The sequence below is a fragment of the Equus caballus genome, chromosome 17 (genome assembly GCF_041296265.1).
Source record: "Equus caballus isolate H_3958 breed thoroughbred chromosome 17, TB-T2T, whole genome shotgun sequence".
NCBI lineage: Eukaryota > Metazoa > Chordata > Mammalia > Perissodactyla > Equidae > Equus > Equus caballus.
In genome coordinates, this window is record NC_091700.1 from 89665260 (window position 1) to 89688544 (window position 23285).

At 37.0% G+C, this 23285-nt stretch overlaps 1 protein-coding gene across 8 annotated transcripts in view; it reads left to right on the plus strand.

The window, feature by feature from the left end:
* PCCA (propionyl-CoA carboxylase subunit alpha) overlaps window positions 1–23285 on the plus strand; it is a 416667-nt gene that overhangs the window by 124180 nt on the left and 269202 nt on the right. For all 8 annotated transcript variants that reach the window (XR_011428069.1, XM_023621782.2, XM_070240419.1 and 5 more), the window contains exons 7-8: window positions 5805–5936; window positions 22983–23019. Coding sequence is in view for 6 of the 8 variants with exons in the window: in XM_023621782.2 (XP_023477550.1) it covers window positions 5805–5936; window positions 22983–23019 (169 nt within the window). In the remaining 2 variants the exon portion in view is untranslated. The remainder of the gene's footprint in view (window positions 1–5804; window positions 5937–22982; window positions 23020–23285) is intronic.

Below are 23285 nucleotides of genomic sequence, written 5' to 3' on the forward strand. Positions count from 1 at the left end.
TTCAATTAAAATTCAAGGTTGTAGAACTTTTACTTAGTTTCTTCTTTGTTGCCTCTGTATCTGCATTCTTCTGTATTTAGAATTCTGACTCTCAGGGATAGGGGAAATGATAGAATTAGAATACCTCATAGTTATTTGTCTTGCCCAGTAGTACACACACAGCAATCTCAGTATAATAATAATAATAGCAGTATGATTACTGCTGAAGACGTTTAAAAAGTTTTTGTACATCATTTCCCTATTCTTCCTCCACTTTTAAAAGTAGTTATACTATTTCTGTATTGTCAGAAAATATAGCTGTTATATGCTGTACTCTCTAACTTAGCCTTCATTTAGTTTTACTTCTACAAGTAACACCCCCCCCCCCCCCCCGCCTTTATGTTTATCTCTTCAGTCATTTTGGTTTCCTGAAGCTCATTCTCTAGTACAGGAGTGGGCAAACTTTTTCCGTAAAGGTCCAGATAGTAAGTATTTTTGGCTTTGTAGGCCATATGATCTGTCGCAAGTCCTATCCTGGTGGTGAGAAAGCAGCCATACAACATGTAAACTAATGAGCATGGCTGACTTCCAATAAAATTGTCTTTCAGTACCATGTAAGTTTCGTGTGTCATGGTGTAGTATTCTTAAATTTTTTTCCCAAACAATTAAAAATGTAAAATCCATTTGTATATTCTGGACTGTACAGGGATGGATATCAGGTCAGATTTGGCCCACAGACTGTAGTTTACAAATCCCTGTTCTGTTAGATTCCTCAGAAAGAAGTCATGGATTCTTGCTGGTTGTTACATTTTCTCTTCCCTTTGTACTTGGAAGTCAGTTTTGTTGGATTGAAAATCCTTGGCTCATACTTTCTTTTCTTGAATATCTTATTCAGTGGACTACAGTACTCCATTTCTTTTGGCATGAATTACTGCTGTCAAAGTCTGGTGATAATTTAAACTTCTCTTTTGTATAAGTCACATTTTTTCCCCCAATTTTTTTTCTTTGTGTTAAGTAACATTGCTAGAATGTATTATGGTGTTGGTTACTCTGGGTTGAATTTCTCAGGTTTGCTGTAGTTTGTTCTTTTGATATATATTTTAAATTTTTATTTTAGGAGCTTTTCTTGAGTTATAGGTTTTAGTATTCTTTTTCTTTAGATTTCCTCAAAGACTCTTCTTATTCATATGTTGGATGTTCTTTGTTTATCTTCAGTATTTGTTATTTTCTCTTGCGTTTTAAAAAAAGTCCTTATTCTTATTGATATTTAAATTTTTAGGAATTTCCTCCTTTCCCTTTTATTTCGTGTAATGCATTATCTGTTTATTCCCACTTATGTTCCCTCTAGTTTAGCCCTCATTTCTGAAATGATTTTCTTTTTTATTTGTAATTCTGTCCTAGGTGCTATCACCTCATTTCTAATTCTGATTTATGCTATTTCATATTTTCGATCATTTTAAAATGTCTTTCAGCTTGTTTTGAAACAGCAGGTAACAGTTTTGATGTGTTGTGTTGGCATGTCTTTCTCTTGTGGTTTCTCCCCCTGCGTGGATGTTATTTTAGTACTAATTTTCTTATAAAAACGTAGTATGGGATTTTACCTTGATATTTTTATTTTGCTTAGTTTTATGTGTGAAATTAGTTTTCCTCTATATTGTTTTTTAAAGAGCTATGTATTTTTTAAAATTAGTGATACATGTCCAAGAAGTTTAAATACTTGAACAAAGATAACAAGAAAAGGTTTATTCTGAGGTCTTTAAAAGATGGACTAACCTTATACTCTCCTTATTGTTATTATCATTATTTTTTATTGTGAGGAAGATTGGCCCTGAGATAACATCTGTTGCCAGTCTTCCTGTTTTTGCTTGAGAAAGATGGTCCCTGAGCTAACATCTGTGCCAGTCTTCTTCTGTTTTGATGAGCAGTGTGTAGGTCTGCGCCCAGGATCCAAACCCGTAAACCCTGGGCTGCTGAAGCAAAGTGTGTGAACTTCACCACCACCCCACTGGGCTGGCCACTCCTTATTATCATTTTAGATGCTCATATTGTCATCACCGTATTCAGTGGGTAGCCCTTTCTATCTGCTACTCTGAACTTTTGAGATAACTGTATTAATTTTTGCAAGCTTTCTTACTGACTCAATTTGTCTCATGTGCTAACTTCCTTGCACCAGTCCTGGAACTGGCCTTTTGTACCAGAAACTCCTTTCCTTTAGCATGGAATATATTAAAGTCCAGAATCTGGGTCTTTTGGGCAGTTCAGCCGTTTTTCTATGGCTGTTTCTCCTGTCTGACTCTGGTTTTACAGATGTCCAAGTAGTAATTCTTGGTGAGCCTAAAGTGTATATATTTTTTAACATTTTGAATTTATAGTATAGCAGTTTACTAACTGTCATGGTATTTCTAAGAATGAATTATGTATCATACCTTTTAATTGGTACAGTTGGTACAGATGAGAATTATTTCTGTCCTTCGTTTCCAACATAAAGCATATTGTAAGTTAAATCTCCTTGTTTCCCTAACATATTGCTCAGACCCAACCCTTCTTCCCATTTTTTGTATCAAAAGTTGACTAGAACCATAAAATCACAGAATTTAGAATATGAAAGGAATCTTAGAGCAGTGATTTCAACTTTTGGTAGTTTCTTTCCTATGTATCACTATTAAAGTATTTTCCAGTGATGATGAAAAATGCCCACTTTTTTCATGACCATAAAACATTTATCTGCATTCAGGTTGCATGTTTATCATTCATGGTAAATTTAAAAGGACCTTAAAGAGCACATTTTTTGAAGTGAATTTTACTGCTGTGGCATGTCAAAAAGACTTACTAGTAATTAAGGAAAATGGATAATTAGATGGATAACAAAAGATACAGGGTTAACAGAAGAGTATCGAAAAGTTACTGGTGGATAAATTCTGGCCTTAAGTTCCAAATTACACAAATGACTCCGGTCAGGAACTCAGGACTTTGAAACATGTTCTATCCCTTTGCAGTTACCATATGGTCTTACTCTGACCTCATCCTGGCTTTTTTTGGTCAAAGAATTATGGGAGTCAGGAGCTAGGATACTGCTTTCTTATTTTGCTTTAATTACATTTAAAGGCTAACCCAAGAAGTACTACCGAAATATATAGATAAAAGGAAGTTAGTTATTGAAACATCCGTTTGAGTAGTTACCCAGCTTACTGCTGGTTATTTTTCTTTTGTGTTGGATGGGACAAAGAATAGTCACTGAACACTTGATGTGAGCTTTTTTCTTGGTAATTTTGCATTTTGACATGAGTAATTTTCCTCAAATTAGAATGCATGAGAAAAATGTGGTTAATCAGTGGTTCCTGGTTGTTGGGGTCTTGTTAATCAGAAGTTTTACTGTATAATCATAATGTATTTTGGGTGTTCTCATTTATGTTATTTCTTCAACTCTTTGTCTGTGTGGGTATTCTGATTGCTTGATTACATCTGCCTGGCATAGTGGTATTTAAAACAGCATTTATAATAAAAATTCCTCCATCTTAGCAAGTAAAATGAGAATATGGAAAGACAGTTGATAGTTGAAACATGATTGTTTCTTCTTGACTTTACTTAATGTTTAGTGGGTTGTAGGTTCGGGATAAAGAGAAAGGAATGTGGTTAGTATTATGGTCTAAAATCAGTAGTTTATCCATCTGGAGACATAGAGTATGTGGAGATACAGGCCTACCACCCTTTTCCCTCTTACAGAGCAGCTCCACTTTTCATATGTTTTACATTTTGTGGGCTTCACATAAGATTTTTCTTTTTTTAAGAAAATAAGGTTCTACTATTAAAACTACGTACATACATTTGGTGGAGAGGTATTTTATGATCATGCATTATGCCTGAAGAGGTTTCTTATCTAGCATGCTGCCACTTCTAACACTGATAATTGTAGATGTTTGAATTCCTATAATGTATATTGGGTCCTACGGACCTAGCTGTCTTATTTTTTTTTTTTCCTCTCCAGAGCCCCAGTACATAGTTGTATATCCTAGTTGTAAGTCCCTCCAGTTCCCCTACATGGGATGCTGCCTCAGCATGGCTTGATGAGTGGGTGCAGGTCCATGCCCAGGATCTGAACTGGCGAACCCTGGGCCTCCAAAGCAGAACGTGCGAACCCAACCACTCGGCTACAGGACTGGCCCCGTCTAGCTGTCTTATTATCCTAGTGTTCTCTTTTTATCAGGTCTTTTGGATAGGGGACGAGAGCTAACAGTTGTGGCACTCAGCTTTGTGTTTCACATTATTATTTTATTCAGTCCTTCAGTCAAACTTGCAAGGTAGTTATTATCCCCATTGTCACACAAAGAAAAGGAGGTTTTAGACTCAGAATCTAAATTCTCTTTTCATCTGCCTTGCTTTTGGGCAGGAGGGAAAGAGTACATCCTGAGTTTAAAAGCATTGGCTTTTCCATACATTTTCTCTGAATGATTTCATCTATAACTTTTAATTCCCTCCTATACTTGATGCCTTTAGAAATCCATACCTCAGCCCGGACTTGTCTTATAACCTCCAGACCTCTATATCTGCCTCCTGAACATAGGCGCTTGACTATTCCACAGTCAACTCAGCACTTTGCACATCTCAACTCAGCATGTGCAAAGTGAAATGACCATCTCATGTCCCAAATATTTATCTCTTGATATACTCCTTTTGTTGATTCCCTGTTCTACTTCTGGTCTGGGTGAGTTTAATCCTCTTGGGCTGTAATGGCTGAGAGAGCAATCCAAGCAACACGCTGCTCTAGTTACTCTGGATAATATTCTTATTAGGAGAATGAAACTCCTTTTTCAAGTCAAGAGTCCTTTCAGGCAGCAGTGCCAATAGATAGGATATGTGACATCAAAGTGATATATAAATACATGATTTATTCTTTAGACCAACCCTGACCAAAGGTCATGGGAGAATCAACAGTTAGGCACCTTACTCTGATGATGCCCAGCATACAGACCTTTTTTTTCCCCTTTCTTTATATTTAGCCTGAATTCTTTACCTAATGACCTTATTCTTTATCTCAGCAAGCTCATCTATTACCTCTCTAGACCATGCCCTATGGTGGTGCTCACTGCATCGTATTTTGTTCTGTTCCTAATTATTATGTACTTCATTAGCATTTTATTATAAGACGTAAACACAGAGAGGTGGATCCATAGCTGGGGAACTAAATGTGATTTATACAGAGCAGTTTTTATTGAAACCGTACTCTACCTGGTAAATTTCCACTGTATCCTTGACTCATCTCTTGTAGTCACAAGGATGTAAACATTCTGTGCTTTATTTTTTCTATTTCTCTGGGGTATTGGTGATCTGTTCACGTTCTGTGGAGTTAGTTGATATCCTCTGGTTTTTATCCATATTATCCCCTACATTTAGCTCAAAGACTGGCACAGAGTTGGTATTCAATAAAAAGATATTTGTGTTGAACTAGGCACTCCTCTGCAGAGTATTGCAAATACAAAGATTTATAAAGCATTTTAAGGGTGAACTTACTGTTTAGATTGGATGATAGGCTATTATATATAACACCACAGAAGTTGCTTTTCCAAAGTATACTGTTAATATCAAGCAGGAGTTCTTCGTTACTTTCAATTATTTTTCTTTGTCTCATGTATTTATGTACACATGTACTATATGCAATACAGTATTATATATTTTAATGTTTTGGCTTAAATGCTTACTTTTGAGTTGTTTTTAGTATGTGAATAATTAGTAAATATACATATGGGTTTTTCTTTTTATAAACTAGTAACTCCATATCAAGCATCGCAGTGTTTTTGTTATAAATTTCTACTTGTATTTCTCCACAGGCAGAGGAAGATGTCATTTTCATTGGACCTGACACACATGCTATTCAAGCCATGGGTGACAAGATTGAAAGCAAATTATTAGCTAAGAAAGCAAAAGTTAACACAATCCCTGGCTTTGATGGAGTAGTCAAGGTGAGGAACTGTTTCACTCTAATCTTTATGGTACATGCCCTCAAGTCAAACATTTTGTCAAGAGTGTAAGATAAAATGCAATTATTGCTTTTTAAAATATATATTTGTAGGTGTAAAAAAATCAGTGTTGTTTATACTTGGATTATTTTAAATGGCATAAGTTAAAAAGAGCAAGAAACCACTTGATACCTACAACTAAGATATACAACTGTGTACCAGGGGGGACTTGGGGCGATAAAGCAGAAAAAAAGAAAAAAAAGAAGCCACTTGAGCATTGTATTTAATGAATCAGTATGACTCAGACTTTCAAAGGAAAAATCTTAGTGATTAAAAACTGTGTCATTAGAGCTCCAGATTTCATTTAATGGTGGTGTATATTAAATGTTTGAAACATTGTGAGATTCTCTTTGTATCTTTACAGTGAGTTTCTGTTCGGTTACGTAAAATGTAAACTGTAATCATATTTCTAGTGGAAAGTAGCATAGCTGTGGATTACTATAGATCCTAGGCATCAGCTCCTCAACTAGCAAGTGGTTTCTGCACCTGAAGGCTTCTAAGAAAGAAATGCAGAAATTAGAGTATGTGGTTCCGTACCGTCCGGGAAAAAATATTCACTTTTTCTCATTAGAAGAGAGTCCCTGTGTAGACTTTAACCTTGTGACTTGAGTTAGTCTGCAAGAACTCTTCATCTCAGTGTTTCTTATTACTACTTTTTGGGATGGACAGTTCTTCATTGCGCAGGATCATTTCACACATTACAGGTTAGTTAGCAAGCTTGGCCTCTGGTTAATAAATATCCTCAGCTTCTTGCCCATATTTACATTAATCTGTATTCATCCATTTTTTTCTTCTCTCTTGTTACAAGGAAGAGAGGTGCTCCCCATCTTCTGTAAGCCAGTTCTTCCTCTTATGTTCTGGATGTATCCGTTATAGCCTTCATGTACTACAGTCTTCACTGATTGTCTTTTCTTTCTTCTGTGTCTTAGAACTCTCCTTGTCTTTATCTCCCTTCCATTACCGTTGCTATAAAAATACTTAGTCACCCAACAAATGTCCTGATCCCTTGGCTGGGTGGGAACGATGTGGTGATAAACAGGTTACCCAAGATCCTTCACATAAAGGCGCCTCCAGTTTAGTAGAAAGAAATATGTGTTCCTCCTCTTCATAGAGCACGATAACCCCTTATCAGTCCACAGCTGCCAACTGATTTCTCTCTTCCCTTTCACAGCCAAATATCTTAGAAGAATTGTCTTCACTCGTTTTCATTTCCACAGTTTTCACTTAATCTTTAATCTTCTGCAATCTGGCTTCTTTCCTCATTTCTACTGAAATTTCTCTTTCAAAATCTACCAGCAATCTCTTTCTTTCACTAAATCAAATATATACTTTTCGGTCCTGATCTTATCTTGATGTCTTACAAGCATTCAAGTCTTTCTTAGAAGCACTTGGTCACTTTTTCCTTCTCGAAATATTTTCTTCTGACACATAACTCAGTTCTAGTTTTGCTGTTGTTTTTGTATTTGTGTTTTTGGTTTGTTTGAATCTCCTTCTTAGTTTTCATGCTGACTGTTCTTCCTGTTTTTCTTCCTTAAATGTTGGTTTTTATTCTGGGTTCTGCGTAGGACATTTTCTCTTATTGTACAAACTCTTGCCGGGCAATCTTACTTATTTTCATGACTTCAGTTAACCACCTTTTCTGACAAATCTGAAACCTATATATTTGTCTTACATATCTCTTTTGAACCTCAGAACTGCACATCCAATGACTTCTTAAACAGCTTTACTTGATGCCCCTGAGGCACCTTGAAAGTAACAAGTCAAAAGCTGAACTCATCATTTTCTCTCTAACCAGGGATTGGCAGACTATAGCTCCATGCATACCTGTTTTTGTAAATAAAGTTTTTTTGGAACATAGCCATGCTCATTTATTTACATATTGTCTGTGTAGGCTTTTCCACTACACTGGCAGAGTTGAGTAATTGTGACAGAGACCACATAGCCCACAAAGCCTAAAATATTTACTACCTGGCCCATGAAGAAAAAGTTTGTTGGGGCCACCCTGGTGGCTCAGCAGTTAAGTTCGCATGTTCTGCTTCTCAGCGGCCCGGGGTTCGCCGGTTTGGATCCTGGGTGCAGACATGGCACCGCTTGGCAAAAGCCCACGTATAAAGTAGAGGAAGATGGGCATGGATGTTAGCTCAGGGCCAGTCTTCCTCAGCAAAAAGAGGAGGATCAGCAGTAGTTAGCTTGGGCTAATCTTCCTCAAAAAAAAAAAAAAAAGGAAAAGAAAAAACAATAAGTTTGCTGACTCCTGCTCTAAACTTCTCATGCTTCATTCTTTCCTGCCTGATAAGATGGTGACATTTTTCCACATAGCAAGTTTCTCAGCCTAGAAACTTTGGGTTGTTCTTGGTAAATACTGTTACAGAGAATTAGCTTAAATGTCTTTCAGATTCATTTACTGCTTTCTTTCCTCATGCTAACACCACGTTCCAGCTACCATTATCTAATCTGGGTTACCTCATCAACCTGTTACTTGGTTTCCTTGTAGCCCATCTTTGTCCCGTCCAATTTTTGACACACAGTTTGAGTGATCTTTCCAAGACTCAGATTTGGTAGTATGCCGTGTTTCAATCCTTTAAATAGCTGCCTTTGTTTCTCTCTTCCAACTGATATTGTGCCAGTTTACCCTTTGTTCCGTGTGCACCATTCGTGTATGACATTTTAGTTTTTGAAACTTCTATGCTTGATTCTGTCAAATCTGTGTTGATTCTGCTGTGGTCTTCCTTCTTTATTGTCTCCTACTCATTGTTTAGGTGTTGGCTTAAACATACATTCCTCACAGAAGCTTTCCTTGACTGTCGAGATTAGATTAGGCCCTCTGCTGTATTTTCCCTTAGCCTGCACTTGAGCCATCACATTTTAAGTCATTCAGTCATTCGTTCTTCAGTGAATATTTAACAAGTGCATACTATTTGTCCCACATTGTTTGAAGTGCTGTGGATATAGTAGTGAACAAAACAGACCAAAAAAAAAAAAATTTCTGCCCTCATGGAGCTTACTCTATAGAAGAAGGAGACAGACAATAAACAAATAATAAGATGGATAGTACATGCTATGGTGAAACATAAGACAGGGAATGGGGAATGAGAATATTGGAAGGCAGGGTCTGGTCACAGTTTAAAATAGGTTTAGCATGCCATCTGAAGGGGTGACAGAGCAAAGTCATGTGGATATCAGGGAGAAGAGCAAAGCAGAAAGAAGAACTAGTGCAGAGGTGTTAGGGTTGAAGTGTGTCCGACGGTGAACAAATAGCAAGGAATCACGTGATTGGAGTGATCAAGGGAGACAGTGGTCAGAGATGAGGTAATAGAGGTAAGACGTATAGTGAGGAGCTCAGATTTTATAGGGCCTTTTAGCCATGTTAATGATGGGTTAAATGTTTACTTATTGCATTGAATTGTAAGCTCATTGCTGGCAGGGACTGTGCTGTTTATTACTACATCACTTGCATATGGTACTTGGCACATAGTCAGTGCTCACTAAATACTTGTTGGATGAATAACGTTCTAGGAGATAAATTCTACACATATAACTGTTGTGTACACATTTTCTGTCATTTAGTACATATTTATTAGACACATCAAGAGAAAGGAACACGTATGCTCTAGATATTGGAGTAGGCTGATAAGGACTGTGAAATAACTATGATTAATATGTTAAAGAAATTAGAAGAAAATGTGAGTGAGATAGATAAACGTATAAAGAATTTCACCAGAGAATTTGAATCTATAAAAAAATTTAGAAATTCTATAACTACAAGTATATGCAAATAAGGACTTTAGATAGCTTTAACAGTAAACTAAGCAGAATGTAGGATCCACACTGTAGCATGTATCAGTATTTCATTCCCTTTTAAGGCTGAATAATATTCCATAGTATGAATATACCACTTTTTAAAAAAATGCTTCATCAGTTGATGGACATTTGAATTATTTCCATCTTTTGGCGATTATGAATAGTGCTGCTATAAATATTTGTGTACATGTCTTTGTTTGAATACCTATTTTAAGTTCTTTTGGTTATATACCCAGGAGTGGAATTGCTAGGTCTATTCTATGTTTAACTTTTTGAGGATTGTAAGATTCCATCTTAACCGTCCAGAAAACAAGATTCTAGTTGTTGGCTTGATGAAGTAAACAGCAATATTGAGGAAACGCACATGACAGCGAACTCCAGGCAGCTTCTAAGGTAAGGTGAGGGTAACCTCCCTCGAGAGCTGGCAAAATGGTGGAGCAGTCAGTCATACAGCCACAAGGAAATAAATTCTGCCAATCACCTGAATGAGCTTGGCAGCAGATTTGTCCCCAGTTGAGCCTCCAAATGAAGATGCAGTCTGGCCCACATCTTGATTGCAGCCTTGAAGACCCTGAGCAAAGTATGATGACTCTTTTCTTTATTAGGCTGTCAACTGTTGGGTTTTAGTCCTTCTTTACTGTCTCATTTTAGAGAGTTGTGCAGGTTTGGGTAGTGGTTTGAATGGGTCGTTATGAACCTTGATCTGTTCAGCGCCAATACTTCTGCCAGTATAATTTTAAGTTTTTTCTGACAAAAAATCTGGCCTTCTTAAGTCTTCAATTTGGGCTTCATTTGGTCACAAAGGATGTGTCAGAGTCTAAGTTAATTCTGGCTTGATGATGAATAGCAGAGTTCTCAGGAGTTCAAGGAAGGGGTCATCAGGAGAGCATTTGATGTGGAAATTCTGTTTGTACTGTGGAATCTTTCTTATGAAGTCAGTGTCCCATAGGAAGAGAAATATTCCTTGAATAAAGGTCCAAAGGTGACAGCTGTGGGATGGGACATGGGAAATGTGAAAAGTTTTAGAGATACCCATTATTGAGTAGTTTGTTGACTCTGAGAGAGAGCTTGTGTAGCGACAGCAGGATTTAAGGTTAATAGTGTACTACCTGTATCAATAATTAATAATTAGTGAAATTTCTCCTTTTGAGTTGATGGATAAAATGGAAAATGAGTACTTGATTCACTGTTGGGACATTGCCGATTATATATTTTTTCCTCCTTTTTCTTGGCTAATACAGAACAATTGTTTGTCCATTGTCATTTCTGTTTATAATATCTGCAGGTGTCTTTAACAAAAGACCAGTATTTAATTTCTGGAGTGGGAGCTTCTAGTTTTATCTGTAAGGCCATCAGTTTATTCTGGGTCTTATTCTGCTTCTTTTTTCAGGCTCTTTTGAAATGTATAGTATGGAATTGAAGATCTGACAATGTGACTATTTCCCATCCACTTTTTGCTTGTTTATAAAATTTCTATTTGTGGCCTTAAGGCTGCTCACAGAAAGTAAGGAAAGAGCTGGGGTCACAACTGTTTCAGGATCTCCTCCTGAATGATGCCTACAGGTGTTAGAGAGCCCATCTCTGAAGTCTCCAGTGGACTTATCCTTTCTTTACTGGCACATCTGGATTAGATCCAACCCATTTTCACAGGAAGGATTTTGATGGTAGCCTTCCAAGGACATTGTCCATCATTTATAGCTTTTCTAAACCTCTCTGATTTCCTATGTGATTAGGGATCTAAAGTCACTCTTAGGGTCTTCTTATTCTCCCCTTTAATCCAATATTTTCCATCTGAGGTTCTAACTGGCAATATGAACCGATTGATATAAATCTGGAGACCCTAAATTATACATTCCTAGAATATTCTCAATTTCTCTGTAAATCTCTATCTTGTGTAGGCTTTGGAAAGTCTTTGGTAATGCCTCTCAGTTCATAATGAGACTAAGGCTTTAATTCAGCCATAGCATCTTGCCCTGTTCTGACAGGGGCTTAATTTTAAAAAGTGGTATTGCTTTGAGGGTTTCCGGACAGCCAGAAGAAAAGGGGAGCAGGTCAGAGGAAGAGTAGGGCAGGGGAGGAGCATAGGATGGAGAAAAAGGAATAGCAGGATAAAGACCATCAGGTTCAAGCGAGTTTTACTAAATTGTTCGCATTTTTCATTTGGCTTTTCCTATGCCTTTTCTCTTCCTTGTGAACTTTATCTTCTCTCTGAGTTTTGTAAGGAAATAATTTTGGAATCTGAAATTCTTTTGGAAGCTTCCTCATGTTAATAAAAAAATGCAGAATACTAGGTGTTTGAGATCTTTCTTCCTTTTTTTCCCCTAAGATGCCTCTCAAATGAACCATTCGTATCAAAAGCTTACAAAAAGGTCTACTATGATTCTAAATCATCCTTGGTGAAATTATGCCATTTAGAAAAATAATGTGATTTTGAGTTACAGATTTAATGTATTTAAGGAGAAGTCTGACTCAGCGAGAGCACAGACCTACCCTGAGACAAACCCATGAGAGTCTTGTAATGGCATATCAGATACGTTGTTTGTGCGCCTCATGTCTTAGGCCCCCAGACTAATGGTTGGCCATCTCTAGTTGCAGGCCTGACAATGTGCAATGCCTTGTTGGTTTAAGATTTGAAGGAGAGCTCTCTTCCAGACCCATACTCCCGTGGTCAAAACAAGTCAAGACAGGAAAGTTGTCAAGAAAACCCATATCAAAATGATATAGATTTCAAAGCAAATTTTGTCCTATTTAGATGCCAATCTGAACTCACTGGCTCCTGGAGCCAGCGTGAAGATGAACTTACAGGTCTTATGCTTGTTTTCTTCCATAATGAACTTTGTCTTATCGACTTAGAACAAAAAGTGTTGAGGATGTTTTGTTACTAATAAGAAAGATTTTGTTAGTAATAAGGAAGGTTTCTTCCAATAGCAAACTTTCAAATCTGGTCAGAAAATCAGAGAGTTCCTCATTCCTAAGGTTCTTGAAAAGGAAATTGGAGCTCTCCCGGTGTGACACTTCTCACTCTTTTGCTTGGAGAGACCCCTGAGTGTCTCTCACTGGGTGTCAGAGGAGCACTGCAGTTTTTGAATCTAGGATCTTGAGCTCTGGCTTTTAGTGGGTCTTGAACAGATCCCATTGTAAGCTCCAAGATTGCTTCAAAGCGGTGATATCCTTCCCTATAGTAGGTAATAAACTTGGTTTTACTTGTTCAACAGGTTATTTTGGTTGTCTTTTCAGGAAGGCTGCATTTGACAACCTGCATTTGAATTTACAACCTCTGTTAACTTGGAAAATAAGAAAAAGTAGAAAGTAGAAGAAAATAAATCCACTTATCTTTTCAATTTTGTCTCCTTGTATGCTTTAGGTGCTTTTTAAGATCCTGTTACACTCACAAATAGTGATAGGTTCTCATTATCTTTGTTAACTTTAACCATAGTATACAGTTCTTAACACCTATTGTCTGAATTAATTTGCCACAATTGAACTGGCAGTTTATAGTTTTGAGATAACCATTTAAAAATGAATTTAAGGAATCCCCTTTTGTTTCTCTGATAAATTTTAATTCTAGTTTTGTTTGTAGTTTTCTTTTAATTGTTTCTGATATGAGACTGTACATATTTTTTTTCTTTTAAATTTGGTTATTAATTTAGATTTCTTGTGCAATAACTCCACTTTCATTTGGAACTACACTACTTTTCACATTTTGTAGTTAGATTTCTTAAGTAAAAGATTACTTTTGAGGGTATCTGTGCAGACAGAGGTTTGCTAATGAAAATAAATAGTGTAAATTTTTGGAATACCTTGTGGTTTCGGCAACTGCCTAGCAATACTTTTGCATTGGAAGAATGTATGTGCTAATTATAGATAATTCTATTTTTTTAAATCTTTGGATTTTTTAAGTCCTATAGATTTTTAAAAAATTAACCTGTCTTATTTATAAGACCAAGTTCTTTTTCTTGGCAACTATGTTATATTCTACTTTTTATCCCCCAAGTAAGTTTCATCTCCAATTTGAGTAAATTAATGTGGTTTCAATTTGTTACATTTCTCCCTAAAACTTTTTTCCTTTCCTATTTGAATATTTAGAATGTTGTATGGAGGTTATATGGAGATGGTTTACCATAATTTTTAAAAACATTGTGTGCAGCATTTAAGGAGTCTTTTGGAACAGTTTTCCTTATGTCTTGTTCTTGAATCATCCTTTTCATTAGAGAGAAACTAATGTTGTTTCAAAGTGTAATTCTCAGGGAGTCATGTGGTATCAAGTATTTGCTTTTAACAAGTTTCATTTTATTCAGCATCTTTTTAACTCAATCTTGGGAATTTAAGAGCAGAGTCACGAGTGTGCATCTGAAGCTGTTGGATGATAGGTTTTGGAATCCAAGCCCACTTGTTTGACAAAGAGTAACAAGCTGCAGACCCTGATTTCACAGAGCTTCAAGTCTCCTGAGAGAGATCTATAAGTAGAGAGGCAGTTTAGTACATTTTAATAATGCTAAGTTCAGGGTGCATGGGGCCCGGAGAGAAGGGGCATCTAACCTAGCTTGAGGGGGTTATCGCAGATCTTCCAATGGAAGTGACATCTAAGTGATACGTGAAGTCTGAGAAGTGGTGTTATCTAAAAAGTGAAGATGATGATGGAGACACAGCTCAATGGTCAGTGAAAACATCTTTTTGTAAAAGCCTGGAGCTGAGAGACAATGCGAGCTTTAGAAGACTGCAGGTGTGCAGTGTGAAGGCTCTAGTTAGAGAGCTGGAGAGAAAATTAGGATCCAGACATGTATGGCCTTGAATGCTGTGCACCTGGGTTTGGAGGTTGTTCTTGTGGCTTTGGGAGCCTCTGAATGGTTTCATGTAGAAGAGTTAACGTGATAAAATTGTGGAATTAGTGAACTTATTTTGGTTTGTCGTGAGGAAAATGTACTAGAGCAGTGAAAAACTCAAGGTTGGTGGATGAATGAGAGTGCTCTTCCTTTAATCCAGGCAAGAAATGATAGGGGCCTAAAGTGAAGTACTGGCATGGAACAAAGTAGATTGTGTGGCGAGAGATGGTGGAAGTTGAATCTATAGGTTTGTGTGATCTGTTAGATGTCAGGTGTGAGGCAGTGGGAGGAATCCCCAATGGTTAAATTGCCGCATTCGATTGTGATACCCTTCAGCGTACCAATTGGAAGGAAAATTCATGGAACTTCTCTGAGTTGGTATTGTCCTTGAAGAGGGAATACTAATACCCATTTACCTCTCAGAGTAGAGTATGGTAATGTACTTGAATGATGTTTATAAATTATGCAGTATAGGTTTAAATTAGTAATAGTTTTTATCACCCTAATTAGCCGGATTTTAAAAATTACACTCTTGTTTTAGCAGAAAGAGCCAAATAACAACAACAAAAACTAAAGTGGAGGGAATCATTTAAAAAAACAAAAATGTCCCAAATTGAAAAGCTGTGTCCTAGTAATTACAAAATACAGTATTAGACATCAGTATCCTTTTCCCCTGCTAAACCAAGAATAACTTTCCTGATTATGCTGTAAAGGCTTTATGTATATATATCCATATTTTAAAGATTGGCTCCTGAGCTAACAACTGTTGCAAATCTTTTTTTTTTTTATTGCTTTTTCTCCCCAAATCCCCCCAGTACATAGTTGTATATTTTAGTTGTGGGTCCTTCTAGTTGTGGCTTGTGGGACAGCACCTCGTCAGTGTGGCCTGATGAGTGGTGCCATGTCCACACCCAGTATCCAAACCGGTGAAACCCTGGGCCACCGAAGCAGAGCGTGTGAACTTAACCACTTGGCCACGGGGCCAGCCCTAGGCTTTATATTTTTGAAAAAAGACCCAATTATGTTTACTATGCTGTTTTATAATTGTAGAAACATATACTAAATTTTAGAAAGATTTGAAAGTATATGAAAACAGTCTTCTGCTTGACTTGGAGTTATTTGGAAAACACAGTTGTGTGGAACCTATTTCCTGAACCCAGGATTGTTGAAAATTTTGCTTTACTTTCTATAGGAATACAGAATAGTTTGGGGATCGTTTGTTGTGTACAGATACAGCTTTGACCCATTGTGCCTTGAAGCAATGATCTGTTTTTGCAAAAACAGATTTGTTCTAGAACCAGCTGAGGAAAGTAAACTCTCAGGTAGTTTCCCATGTGAATGCGTAGCAGTGCTCATCCAGTGAGCACAGAAGTCAGGGGTGGTAAGTAGGCTGTACGTAACAAGTGAGAAAGGAGAGGCGCGCTTTGAATCGTGGATGGTAGAGTCAGTATTTGACACTGAGGTCACTGTAGAAGTTGGGTGTTCACCGTCAGGGAGAACTATTTAAGTTGGCCTGTCTTTGCTATAGTCCTTCCTTCCCCTCCCTGCCCTTCTCCCTTGCTCACCAGCAATAACGAGTACACAGATCATCTGATCTGGTGAAGTGTACTGGAGATGCAAGTGCACATTTTTTGCAGTCTCGTAGTGCCAGTATTCTATATTATACAGGTTTAGAGAGTGAGTGGTGACCACAGGATGTAACAACCAAGATCAGGCAGGAAAGAAACAAACTTAGCAGTTTGGGGTGGCAGGCTGCCCATTTTATCATAGAGTGCCAACGTTGAGTGCTTACTGTGCCAGATACTGTACTAGTATGTTTCAGCCTTAACTAATTTCATCTTCTCCATATCCCCATGTGATAGATATTGTTATTATCTACATCTTACAGATGAGGGAATAGAATTCCAGAGAGGCACACTGGTAGTAAGGTAACTTGTTTACTGTCACAGAACTAGTGTTGGAGTCCGTGCCTCCTGGCTCCAGCACCTGCACTCTCAGCTGCTGGGCTTTGCTGCCATGAAGATGGGTGCCGTAGAGTATTAACAGATAAATTAGGCTTGCAGACAAGGCCCCCAGTTGCTGTTAGCTCCTTTTTACATTTTTGTGATCTGCTTTGTGTTTGGATAAAGTGACATCACCCACCCCTCCCATCATATTCTCTGTAAAACAGAATTTTTCACTGTTTTGTTCTTGGGTTGGATGGTAGAGCTCACTTAATGTAAGTTGTGCTGAAATAGAGTTAAAGAAATGGTTACTGGTTCCATTGGCTTCTTTCCTTTTTCTCCATTTCTTGAACTGCTGTTTTGGAATTGTATAGGTTAAGGCTTTCCTGCAACCCTTTCTTCGTCAGTGTTCCCAGGTGTTAAATAACTTCATAAGCTGAGTGTGGCTTCTTTCAAGACAGGCTGGATTACAGAGTGAACCACAGGGATTTTTATCACTTACAAGAATAGAATCAAATGGTATTGTTGGGCTCTTCCTTTTTCCTACCGCCTGATTCAAAGCTGTTAGGAGTATTATTATTGCTAATGTATTTTTCATTTATTTTTGTACTTTCCTGTATTTTCTCAATTTTATTACCTTTTTGTTTTTTTTTGAGGAAGATCAGCCCTGAGCTAACAGCTGCTGCCAATCTTTCCCTTTTTGCTGATGAAGATTGTCCCTGAGCTAACATCTGTGCCCATCTTCCTCTATTTTATATGTGGTATTCCACCACAGCATGGCTTGATAAGCAGTGCGCAGGTCCGTGCCTGGGATCCAAACCAAGCAAACCCCAGGCCGCTGATGTCGAGCATGCTAACTTAACTACTATGTCACTGGACCAACCCCTCAATTTTATTACTTTTGATGTGAAAATGAAAATATTATTCTAAATACTTCAGTTGAAAATTGTATAATGGAATCAGTAACATTAAATTTCTTTTATTGAAATTTTTCTTCTTTTGCTTTTTTCTCCCCAAATCCCTCCAGTAGATAGTTGTATACTTTTAGTTGTGGGTCCTTCCAGTTGTGGCATGTGGGATGCCACCTCAACATGGCCTGATGAGTGGTGCCATGTCTGCACCCAGGATCCCAACCGGTGAAACCCTGGGCCGCTGAAGCAGAGCGTCTGAACTTAACCACTCCGCCACGGGGCCGGCCCATCTTTTATTGAAATTTTTGTCTTTGACTTTTCTTCCATTTTCAGGGGGATTATTGTCCTATCTGTTAGAAATTCTCTTTTAATATATTATAGAATATTATGATATTGAACAATACTTGAACAGAGTCTGCAGTTTTAATCCTTTTGGTATTTTCATAGTTGTATGTCATCTAATTAATAGATGTGAGACCTGTCTTAAGAATGTTTTAAAACTAAGACTGAAAAGAAGAATCAGTTCTGCTTTTCCTTCAAATATTGCTAAGTTGGATTTGTGAAGAAGTAATGATGTTTTGCTTAAAAGAGATTTGTTTTACATAAATAAAGAGCAAAGCGTGTTTGGTCAAATAAAATGTAATTTTTATTTTACATTTTTATTGAAGTTTAATATCTTTAAATTGAAATGAACCTCCTTTTTATTACTTTTTAGTATAACTTAAACTTGTGGCCCTTTAATTTGAAAACTTAGTACCATATAAAGTTTGATTTTTTAAATTAATGAAATATTTATTTTAAAATTACAGTTTCGGTAGCACTGTATATATATATATTTTTAAGAATAGGTTTTGTGAAATCCTAGTTTCAACATTTTGAAGTTGCATGATGCAGTGAAAAAGTGCCTCAGTGAGAATTTCGAGACAAGGGTATATATTTGGCTTGATGTTGCCCAACGTCAACAATGTTTCATGGAGTGTACTTTGTTTCAAACTGAAGCAAAACCCAAGCCTATCTGGTTCTTGAGCCCCTGCTCTGAACTACTGTGTGGCACTTCCTTACTGTATATCACTTAGATATGTGAATTTGAAGAAGCCACTACATGTCCTTGGATATGAGTTTACCCACTTATAACACCGATGCTCTGGAGATGAGTAGTTCTGTTGGTGTTGGACTAGATCATTTAAGAGATTGTCTTATCATAACAGACTTATTTCTAGGAAGCTGATGGATACTTGTTTATTCATTTAACAAATAATGTGTTGATTGTGTCAATTTGCTAAGCTGTGGAGATTCAGTAGAGAGAAAGACTAGAGCTAGTCATTGCTTTCATGGAGATTAAGTGTGACAGGGGCTGTCATAATGGAAGGACAAAGTGTAATGTGATCACACAGCAATGGCACCTAGCCTGGTATAGGAGAACTGGAAAGGCTTTCTAAAGCAAGTGACATTTAGGTGAAACCTGAAACGTGCACCCCTGAGTATAAGAGAAACTGGTAATTTTTCTCTTACCTAGACTACTGCTTCCCAACTGGACTCTCCGTATCCCTCTCACCTCTCTCCAAACTGTTCATTTGGTGCGAGTTGGAGAGGGACTGGGGATGAGACTGGTGGCTCAGGCAGGCAGGATCAAGTATTGAAACTAAGTTAAGGAGTTTAAATTTGGTTCTAAGGCATGGGGAGTCATGAAGCGTTTAAGCAGATTTAGGGAATACTAGTTTGTTTTGGTAACATTTAATGCCCTGGAAGTCATTAATTAGATAATTTGAATAATACCTTCAAGTGTGGCTGATTTAATTTTTTTTTTAAAGATTGGCACCTGAGCTAACAACTGTTGCCAATCTTTTTTTTTCCTTCTTCTTCTCCCCAAAGTCCCCCAGTATATAGCTGTATATTCTAGTTGTAGGTCCTTCTAATTGTGCTATGTGGGATGCCACCTCAGCGTGGCTTGAGGAGTCGTGCTGGGTCTGTGCTCAAGATCCGAACCAGCAAATCCTGGGCTGCAGGAGCAGAGTGCGAACTCAACCACTCGGCTATGGGCCAGCCCCCAGAGTTATCTTCTTAAAACCTAAATCTAAGTCGTCATTCCCCTGCATAGAGCCGTGGCATTTGGAACTCCGTACTGAATCCTGGCAGGTCCTTCCAGGACAGGCCGTGCCTTCTGCTCGTCCTCCATCCTCTCCTTTCCTGCCACTTCCTTACTGTGCTTCACTTCTCGCTTCATGGACCTCCTTTCAGCTTCTAGAACATTTAATTGCCTTCCTAATCTAAGGATTTGTACATGTTCTTTCTGTCTGGAATCCTTTCTCCCTAATCTTCCCATGGCAGCTGGCTGATGTATCTTCAGGTTTTAGTTTAAATCTTACTTCAGAAGGACCCTGTCTGAGCTGTGTATCTAAAACAGGTTCTCTCGCTTTCTCTCCCTCAGTACTATTTGGTTCCATGTAACATTTATTTCAATTTTCAATTGATTTTACTCTCTTTTCTGTTTCTCTCATTAGGCTATACAGTTCCATGAGGACAAAAACTATTTCATGTAGTATTGCCTGGTAAATATTTATTGAATTAATGAGTAAATGAATGAATAAGAACAAATGGATCAACCTCATTTTTTTAAAATAAGGCTATGTAATATTTCATTTTATGCATGTACTGTTTATGGTACCAGTTTGTTATTGATGACCTTTAATCTTGTTTTTCTGATTTTCTTTGCTTATCAAAACACCAACAAATTGAAAATAATAAATTTCTTTATATATTTCTCTGTGTTCATGCATGTGAGTATATCTGTATGATAGCTCCCGAAAAATGAAATCACTGGGTCGAAAGGTGTATGTCCTCAAACCTTTGATAGATACTGACAATATCTTTTTAAAAAGATTGCACCATTTTGTACTGCACTGGTAGTAAGAGCAGTGCCTGTTTACCTTAAGGTCATCTCTCCTGGCTATCATCAGACTTTGGCAGATGAAACGTGGTGTCTCATTGTTTTCATTTGTATGTCTGTAATTATGACTCAAGTTGAACATATTTTATATATTATGCTTTTGGATTTCATTTTATGTAAACTACTTATTTAATCCTTTGCCCATTTTTCCTGATGATTGTTGGTCTTTTTCTTGTTGATTCAAGTTTTTTATTAAAATTTTTTTTCTACCTGTATCCTTATAGGGAAGTTGTACTGTGTGATGTGTCAGTGCCACTGAATTTGGAGCTATTTGGGGATTTTCATCTCTGTTAAAAGTAGTTTTATGTAGCCTGATAAGAAAAGTAAATGTGCTGAAAGAACATATTGGAGCTGACTTTATTTAATAGTTTATTGTTGAAACTGACAGTGGAGTTTTTTTTTAATGTTCGGTACATAATATGTCCTCAATAAAATATTTTGGGATGAATGAGTGACAAGTGAAAAATTAATTTTTAAGGCAGTTTGATTTTACTTGGAAGTTCATTTAGTAGAATTTGATTTTCACTGTGAGGAAACTTAAAGCATATTGATTAGTTAAAAGACAAGATTGTTTTGTGGCAGTTTATAAAAGTGTTGGATTTGTGGCAGTTAAAGAATTTTTAGAAGTTTTGCTTTGTGTAGATCTCTCTCTCTGTACACACACACATACATCCATACTATGTGTATATATTAATAAATGACAAAATATGACTAATGAATTCTATGAATTATTTTTTAACATTTGCGTGTTAGTTGTCTCAAGGTAATGAACTTTTTAGATAGCAGTTTGTTTTCTCTAGAATGTCTTTTGCAAATATACTATTACATGTTTGAAAGAAAAGACATGTTGAAAGTTTCCTTCTAGGCCTCTTATAATCCAGTCTCCATCAGCCAGCACTCTTCCTGTATTTTGTTCTCGAGGCACTAATTGTCTGCATTTGGCAGGTTTAACACTTCCTGACAGAGAGGCTATTAAGGGGAAGTATTCTCCAATAACTGTCACTGGCTTGAACAAAGAATCTTCAAACTCAATGTGTGGAAACCACTAACATTCTTAAATGACCCTTTTCATGGATTTTTATCCCTTTAAGCTAAAATTTGGAGAATCTAGGGTCAGCGAAACAGCAAGGTGTAATAAAGCAGTAAACCTTGATTTTTCGGGGGTAGAGTGGGAGGTATAGATTTATCTCTGACTTGAAAACAATTGTTATTTGGAAAATCTCATTAGCAGATGTGACTGCTTGGAGTAAAAAAAAAAGAGACTTAGAACTGATGTCGCTCTCAGGACCGCTTTGAACTTAACAAGCACCTATTTGTGGAGCAGACTGGCTAATGAAAGGAAATTAAATTTTTCTGACAACTTCCCCTGCCAACCTCCTTATTCAGGGGATGTTATTAGGTACTGAAGACTTTTAAGGAAGATTTTTTTTTATTAGACATAAATGAAGCAGTTATAAACATCCCCCACCTCGCTTTTGGGGGAGGATTCTGACATGGTTACTCTACTTTAAAGTGTTAGCTTAAAAGCTTGAGAAATACCAGCTTTCACTTTAACATTTTAAAGTTATTTTCTAAAAATTCAGGCATTCTTACCAGCTAGTAGTCTCAAAACGTTATTGTCATTCCTTGTGATAGTTTTGTTTATGTCACTGAATTATAAAAAAAGTTGAATTTAGTAGGGGGTTTGGGTTTAATACCTTTTCAGCTTTCTCTTTATGGGGAAATGTATCGGGAGTGTTCTATTTTGAGTGTGTTAGGTGAGAGTTACTAATCAATGAAATGGTTTGGATGCAAAGGAAATTTTTGTCCTTTCAGTGGCATTGGTTGATATTTAGTGATACTTAATCCTTACATTCATAAACTCTTACCTTGCACTGTTTTGGAACGCATTTTCTTTCCTTGGCTTTTTGAAAGTTGCCTCCCTGCTAGTTGGTTTGTTGAATTTAAGGTTTTAATTTATGTAACAAGATATAACTGGTAAAGATAAAATATGTATACAAAAAAAGGATGAAATAAAAAAGGAAAAGTAATGGAGATCACTAAAGGAATTTTCTGGGGGGGAACAATTGGCAATTCCTGTAGATACTGGAGATTTACTTTTTTATTTCTGGAAAATCTGTTGAGCTCCTCCCAAACAATAGAGAATCAACTCCCCCTGCTGACAGAATCTAGGAAAACATGACATATAAATATCAGAGAGACAGAAACAAGCTGGCTGTGGACAAGCTTTAATGATCTAATTTATGATTCAGTATTGATTGTAAAGATCTAAATTCTGCCGTTAAATTCCAGCAACTGCACCAAATCATTTGGCAATTCTGGTAGTGCTTCCTGCCAGCTCATTTCAAACTGCTTTGAGTTTCTTAATATAATAATGATGAGGTAGAATTTACATTCCACTTATGGTATTAATTTTACATTTCTCTGAATGAAAAGAGTTAGAAGGTTGTAAAATTGAACATTAAATGAATCAGAGGAGACAGTAGTGCAATATATGACTGCCCTAAAGACATTGTGCAATGGCTGATGGGATTAATGTTGGGTCTCATTTCCTGCTTTTACAGGATGCAGATGAAGCTGTCAGAATTGCAAGGGAAATTGGTAAGTTCTTAAATTAACTTTGGTAGAGTTTCTATGTCTTTCAGCAGATATGGTTGAGTAAACATGTAATAAGCAATTCCTATAGAGCAAGTCATTTTTTAATAGTTTTAGCTTTCTGATTACTTCTTGCTCTGGAAGAATTTATCAGTTGAATTACCATACTCCCTTATTAAAGTGAACTTTAAAAAGTAATTTGACCTGAAGGATAGCTTTTTTGTAAGATGAAATCACTGGCTAATTAAAGGAAGGAATTGTCTTACGAATTC